This window comes from Rhinopithecus bieti, unplaced genomic scaffold, assembly GCF_001698545.2.
Source record: "Rhinopithecus bieti isolate Rb0 unplaced genomic scaffold, ASM169854v2 scaffold_77291, whole genome shotgun sequence".
NCBI classification, from domain to species: Eukaryota; Metazoa; Chordata; class Mammalia; order Primates; family Cercopithecidae; genus Rhinopithecus; species Rhinopithecus bieti.
The window spans coordinates 1,062,372-1,069,742 of NW_016829743.1; the positions used below are offsets into that span (position 1 = coordinate 1,062,372).

General features: G+C 51.5%; 1 protein-coding gene and 1 long non-coding RNA gene across 2 annotated transcripts in view; one reads left to right on the forward strand and one right to left on the reverse strand.

Annotated features, from left to right (window-relative positions):
• Positions 1 to 2,161: 2,161 nt before the first annotated feature.
• VSIG8 (V-set and immunoglobulin domain containing 8) overlaps positions 2,162 to 7,371 on the forward strand; it is a 13,763-nt gene continuing 8,553 nt past the window's right edge. Inside the window, exon 1 of the mRNA XM_017864846.1 lies at positions 2,162 to 2,276. Within this exon, the coding sequence (XP_017720335.1) occupies positions 2,243 to 2,276 (34 nt within the window). The 5' untranslated portion in view covers positions 2,162 to 2,242. The remainder of the gene's footprint in view (positions 2,277 to 7,371) is intronic.
• Positions 2,263 to 6,279, reverse strand: LOC108524035 (uncharacterized). The gene is made up of 2 exons (XR_001883958.1): positions 3,435 to 6,279; positions 2,263 to 3,127 (listed from the first exon to the last, which is right to left on the reverse strand). It is a non-coding gene; the product is annotated as an uncharacterized LOC108524035 (long non-coding RNA).

Genomic DNA, 7,371 nt, shown 5'->3' on the forward strand with positions numbered 1-7,371 from the left:
TGGACCTTCAGTGGGGGTGCTTTCTGCTGAGGAGGTTTCAGTTTTCTCCTTCTAATGCTCAAAGAGGGAGATGGTGAGCTCTGTGTACTCCCTAAGCCACTGAATCAACACAGGGCTATGTGAGAGGCTGTAAGAGATAAGTAGGAAGTGCAGTTTGCTGCATCGTCTTTGTTAACATAAAGGCTTTTTTCTTAATTTCCAACACTATTATTGACATTATTATATGGGCATCTGATCTTTTCATATGCACTTTTTACATTATTTTATGTATAAAGGTACATATTAACTTCCTGTGGACTTCCCAGCTCCCTGTCTTCTGCCTTGGGGGTCTTCCAGCCCTTATGATGTCAGACTGAACTAGTCCACTCTAGAGAATCCAGGGGTTGGGCTCCCTGCTGGGGCACTGAGTCAGATCTGCAGGCAGCTGCCTCCCAGGCATGTGCCTCCTGGCTCCTGGCTGGGATCTATGTCCCACCCGCCCACATGTGCCTGTTGCCCACACCACGTCCTGTTGTGGGTTGGAGGCGATCTCAGTACTTTCGTATCTGCTGCAGAAGTGGCTCTAGCTGGATGTGACTCAGCAGCTGCCCTGGTAGCTAAGCCATGCTCTCCCTTCCTCAGTGGGGTGCTGGGATGTCCTTTACTACCCCTGAAAGCCTCAGCACCCCCACCTGTGACTCAAGTCACAGCTGGACATGACTTGGTCTCAGTAAAAGCATTTGGATTAGGCTCAGATGAAAGGGGCTGAGAGAGTTCAAAGACAGACAGGGCTTTCAGGGTGAGGAAGAGTGACCGTGGTTTAGGTGATGGTGGAAGGAGACGCTGGAGCCTCAGAGAAGAAGTCTGGATTTGTGGGCTGTGGAGACTCAGGGACAGTGAGCTCCTCACTGTTTCTCACCCTCTCTCCCTCTCCTCCTAACTGCTGCTTCTGCAAAGAGTGGGAGCCTGGTGGAGAACTGTGGAAGAAGCAGATGGCTCACTGCAGACCATAGGTCTCTTCCCCTCCTGGGCTGCTGCCTATGGCAACCTGCCTCCCCTACCAGACTCTGAGCTATGTCAGGGAAAATCATGCCAAGGTTACCTGGAAGGTCCTCATTTCTGACACCGTAGAGTTATTCTTGATTTGTCTGGCTTAAATAGCTCAGATCTTCCCTCTGTCCTGTCCCCCAAACCTGTCCCCTCCCAGTTGGGACATTCTCCTTGAGGTGCAAGCTCCGTGTTTCTTTTTGAATTCTCACCCATGTCCTCTTAAGAAAGGGGTAGTCATCATCTCAATACTTTTTGATAACTTTGAGGCTGGACAGGAGTAGGGTTGATATTTTAGAGGGTTTTCTCAGAAGACTCCCAGAAAGAAGAGTCAGAAGGGGGTGAATGGAAGTGGGGAGCAGAAGAGCTGGGCCTGGAAGAAACTGTCCAGAGCCAATGAGCTTTCCTGCATGGTCCCTGGGAAAGACTATCCCTGTGTAGTGGAGATGGGCACCATATCTTAGAATCTCAAAGCAGAAAGGGACCCCAAAGACCCTCTGATGCTTGAATATCCTTTGCAAACTCTAGTCAAGTGGTTGGACAATCTGAGCTTGTACATCCTGAGCGACAGGGCACTCACTACCTCAAAAGGCAACCCAAACCATCTCAGATTAGCCCTGATGCCCAGAAGGTTCTTAATATTGAGTCAATGTGTCTTCCTGTGTATCCAACGCGTGGACCGAGCTCTGCTCTTTGGGACCACACAAGGCAGGGTCAGACTCCTTTTACATGATATTTCTTCAGCTATCTCCTACCCTGGCTGCTATGCATCCTGACTCTGAGGGGAAATGCCTGTCATTCTAGAAACACAGGACTCTCCTGAGCATTTCAGGGAGAGGAGGAAACTGGGAGAATGGGGAATCTTCAAGTTTATCCCTTGGGCTGGGCCTGCTGCTCTCCTGCCAGGTAAGACTTCTGCTGTCCCTGCAGCCCTAGCAGAACTCTATTGCCTCTGAGCCCCACCCCTGTGGCACCACCTTCCCCTTGACTCCTTCTATCCTGGTGTCTAGGCAACAGGAAACAAACACAGAGGGCAGAGCAAGGATTGGTCAGGACGAACTTTGTGAGAAAGGCTCTGAATGAGACACACACCAGCTGCGGCTTCATACTGACGCCTGCCAGCTCCCACACACTTTCCTGGGCAACTGCCAGTGGATCAAGGCAGGCCTGGGGCCACCCTGCAGGTCGAGGGGGACCACAGTTCCCCTCTGTGGATATGTGTTTGGGGAATCCAGATGGCAAAATCAAAGGTAAGTTTTATTTCTACAAATTAAAAGGTCAAAGTCCCATTGGACCTGTGGATTAATTCATCACAAAGTTTCTTTCCCCATGAACAGATAGACTCATGGTTCAGGACGATCAATTTTAGTTGCTTAATCCACCTGAGGGCCTGACTCTGATCCCTGTGAGGTGCTCTGGTGTTCTGGGTAGAAGGTCCCAAGAGGTTCTGTTCTGAAGGATCTTCCTTCCTCAGTCAAAAAATAATCATCAACTGTCACTCCTGGCTTTGCTCTTCTCAGGCCATGTCTGGCAGGGACCTGGCTTACTTACCAAGCCCAGAAATATTCCCCTGGCCACTTCTCTCCACCCCCTACTCCTTTCTCTGGCACGCTGTTGTTAGTTATCCTTCAGATCTCGGCTCAAACATCATTGCCACTAGGTCAGGATCCTTGCACGTATTACTGCAGCTTACCACATTGCGGGCCAGGAGCTATTTCCCTATCAGATGGGGTGCTGTGTAAGGATAGAGACTGAGTCTTCTTAATTGCCATTTCCCCAGGGCCTAGCATAAAGCCCAGCTGTTTGCTGAATGAATGAAGGTTCTGTAGGATGTGGTTGATCTTGGCGAGGTGAAGATACCTTTATCTGCAAAGTCTCTTCATTCTTCCTCAGATCTGTCATAGGAAATCACATACCCTTTACAAGCGATTTCTTCTTGCCTCCACTCATTCTCTTGCTAACAGTTCAGTTGGTGGTATTCAATCACCTCCCTTTGCTCTTGTGCTTTGTTGATGTAGTGACAGCTCTGGCCACTCCTTTAATTGATGGCGACCATGTGTGTGCTGCTTGCTCTTCTGAGTCTGTCAGCTTCAGGACATTGCTTGATGGGAGAGATGTGGGCATATCCAGGTTCCTCCTAGAATCCCACTTCTTCTGAAGTGTACCAGTCAGAACCATTGAGGTTTGGGAAACCTGAGCAGGGGCTTGGGACGTCCCTGTGTCACCTGTGTTCACGACTCTTCCCTGCCAGCTTTGATCTGAGCCTTAGTCTCAAACCCAACCCACACCCTCAAACTTAAACCCACATGTCGATCTCATCCCTCTCTGTAACCAGAACCCGATGCTGTCCCATCACCATCCATGCAACCTCTGAGCCCCCTGCCCTTCTCATGCAACCATGGCCTCACCTGGCAGACCTCCACCTCCAAATCGTCACCGAAAGCTGGGTGGACAGACAGCAGCTGCAAGGCTCCTTGGCTTCTCTGTGACTCTTTGCCTATCCATTGTCACTCACAGCTTCTGTTCCCAGAGTCTTACCTCAGAGGTTTCCTCTGTAGGACAATGCCTCCCTGGGTGCTGCAGGGTGAGCCCTGCGCTACATGGGGACTTGGGAGAGGGGGGCTGAGCAGCTTGCTGACTGTGTAGGGAGGAGTTTAGAAAGAGTCAAATTGCAGTGTCAGCCAAGGCAGGGGTTGTGGGGAGCTTGATTGAGCCTGAGCCCAGGGAGTCTGGCGGCTAGTGAGAGGGGTTGGGGTGGGCAAGTCCAGGCAGGGAAGGGCAGGGCTTAGAGGGCTGGGGTGGAGTTGCTGTGAAAGGGACTTTGGAGGAAGAATAGGCTTTGGAGGAAAAGTAGGCAGCCCAAGCCCTCTGCCTGTCCTTCCCTGAAAGGTTCTGGGGCTGGGCTGCACTTCATACTGGAAGCAGTCTGTGGCCTTCTCTGAGATTTTGTCCAGCCTCTTCCTACCTCCTGTATCTCCCTGTTTACTCCTTTCTAGGCCTGTCTTTGATTTTCTGTTATTGTCTTAGAATAGAAGCAAATACCAGTCAAACCAGGGCCATTCTTCCCTGGAGAGTCATGGATTTCTCAGGAAAAAGCAGGGGGCCCTTTCGGAAATTTGTGTTGGTTCCCAGCTCGTGGCCTGGGCGCTCTGCCTCCTCTGTTTCCCTCTGAGTCTCTGGAGGGGCCATTTAGACCATGTGTCTTTCTGTCTGTCTCTGTCCCAGTCTCTGTCTTTGCCCCTTAACTCATCACTATCTCTCCCAATCTCTTTATTCTCTCTCTCTGGGGTCACAGGGGGAACCCCAGTAGTCTCCTTGACCAGACCTTTATAAAACTTGAAAAGGAAGTGGGTGGGGAAATGAGAGGTTTGGGGTGGAGACTGGCTGGGGAAAAATGAGAGGGAGGAGTTGGGATAGGGCTCTTCCTAAGAGTAGGGCCCTCTTCCACTGCTGAGGATACGGCCCAGAGAGAAATACAGACTGTGAGCTGGTCCCAGAGGGAGGGGACTGTGGGGCTGCGATATATACTTTGGAAACTATGCTGACATCCCAATGCCTTCACCCCATCCACAGCCTCCCCACCACTGCCCTCCCCGAAAACCCTGCAGGGCTCAGGGTATAGGACTAGAAGGCTGACAGCTTCTTTTACAGGATTCAAATTGCAAGGAGGTAGCAATTAAGCCTCAGAGAGTCAAGGGGGAACAACAATGGCACTCTGCCCTTTCAGGCTTTGAAAGACCCCCATGTGATGCCCCATAAAGTGGCTGTTCTAAGAGCATGTAGACTCTCAGTTTCTCCCAACTCCCATCTCCTGAGGACTCCAAATCCAGACCACCCTTCCTCCCCACTCAGTAAGACTCCCTCTGATGGACTCCATCTTCTAGTTCGGTTTGGTGTCAGAGCCCCACTCATTGTCAATAGCTTCCCACGTCTCCTCCCCAAATGCTTTTCCCGGAGGTTGGCCAGGTGGTGAGCTTTAGTAGTGGGGCAGGACTTCAGAGGGTCCAGTCTGTATGGGATTTAATTGCCTCATACCCCTTAGATGGGCTTGTGTACGTTTGGCTTCCTCCTCCAAGTCTTGGGACCCCAATCAACATGTGCTACTAGTAGTCTCCCCGCACTAAGGGTTGAAAATTCTAGCCAAACCTGGATTTAGCAGATGGAGGCTGAAGTCTTTCTATATTAGAAATAAAACCTCATCTTTGATCCCCACCAACTCCCGCTGCTTACGTGTCTTTAAACCATGTTCCAATCCTAACCACAGCCTATTTCAACGTGAATCTCAAACTCAGTTCTAACCCAATGATAACCCCAATCCTAAATCAATCTAAACCCAGCATTTGATGTAGCCCTAACTGTATTCCCAGGCAGAGGTCTAAATGAAACTAAAACTCTATTCCTTATCGTAACACAACCCCAGCCCATAAACCCGAGCCTCAATTCTAGCTGTATTTCTAACCCTAATCCCAACCTTAACTCTAATCCCAACCTCAGATCTGACCTCAACCTCATTCATAATTCAACTAACCCCAAACTTAACCCCAGCTCTAACATTAGCCCACATCCAGAACCCAATTAAATCCCAAGCCTGCACTGTAGTTTAGTGGAACCACAACCTTACTGCTTTCTCCTCAATCTCTCTGTAGTCTCACTGTTTTCCCTCCCACTCACCCTGACCTTCCATGGTTCTTGTTCATGAGTGGGTCTAGTAATCCACAGGATCACCAAGACCATTTTTTGGAAACTCTGGACTGACACCCTGGGTACCTGGGTATCCCAGCTTAGGCACCAGCCACATTGGCTGAATCCCCATGTTTCTCAGGCCTTTGTTTCCCCATCTGGAAAATGGGGATAATGATCCCTGCTCTTCAAAGGGAGCAGGACAATCCCATAAACCTACAAATAAATAAGGAAATAAAGATATTCATTGCGTACATCTGGTAGGTCTCAGAGCGCCCTGTTATTGTTGGGAGTTCGGGTGCAAGGGCTTGGAATGCAGAGACGCGTGGACTCCTTGCGTTTCCTTAATGTTCTGTCTTATTTTTCCTCAGGGGGTGGGCCCTGGCAGCATCCCTGAGCCCCATAACTCTCCCCAACACTCTTCCTCCTCTGCCCTTTCTGTGCCCCATGGTAGGGATGAGGGCAGTCCCTGACTCCTTTGAGGTAGTTAAGCTATTGAATGGGGTCGCTCATGTCCTGACTCCCACCATGGAGTCCAGTGAGGCACAGGCCCATTCTGTCCCCCTCAGACAAGCCAACAAGGGCGGCCCTCCCCTTGCTCCCCATGCCTACCAGGACCCTCCCCACCCCAGCGCCAACTTACCCAGAACTGTGCTGGTTTAGTCAGCCCGATGACCAGTCCAGGTTATGAGGGTCCTTGGTCTCAAGGACCCAGTTAATACTGGGATTGCATTAACCCTCAAGACCTGGCCACTCTTTCTGGGCAGAGAAGCCAAGACACCAAGCAATCCCTCAAGAAGTTCACTCAGAGGGGCTTAGCCATGCTCACAGAGACACCCTGGCATGGACATCCTGCCTCCCTCCCACAGACACATTGCTGAGGGGTGCACACGCCTACACAGGCACCCCCTTCCCCGATCCTCTTGGCACTGTTCTCTCCAACACTCCCTCACTAGCTCATCAGTCACCTTACTCCTACCACACACCCTGGATCCCCCATAGCACCCCTGCTCCCAGGGGTCCCCTACACTTGGGGATGGCCTTGAGTCAGGTATGGGTGCGGAGGACATTTCCAGAGGGGACAGCTAGGAGGAGACGCTGTTCCTGCACATATCCCTTCTCTTCTCTTTCAGCTCAGGAGGCCTGACTCCATTTGAAAGGCCTGAAGCCTCGGGGGAAGGTGGGCTGGACATTCCTGGGGTACCCTATGCCCTGGGATCAGGATTAACTCTTCAGAGCCTGGCCACTCTTCCTCCCAAGCCTGGCTTCTCCTTCCTCTTCCCCACTTCCCCCAGGCAAGGAGGCAGCAAATGAGTGGTGAGGGGAGCCCTTGGAAGCTGTAAATGAGGTGACTGTTGTCCCCCTGAGGATGTGGCCAGGAGGAAGTGAAGTTTAACAGGTGCCTAATTACAAGTCCCGCTGGCTATCCTGTGCCACTCTTAGGACAGGGAAGAGCTTGGGTGAAGACTCAGTAATGCCCAGCTAGGCCACCCTGTCACCCCGCTAATTAGGGTTCCTGGGACTCCTCCCCAAGGCGGGGACCAGGCCCCCTCCCTCCCATAGAAATAACTCCGGCTGCTCCCCAGCTGGGCACTCATTGCACCTTCCTGCCACCCCGGGCCGTGTCTGGGCCCTCAGTTCCCCCCCCCCACCCACCCCCTCACA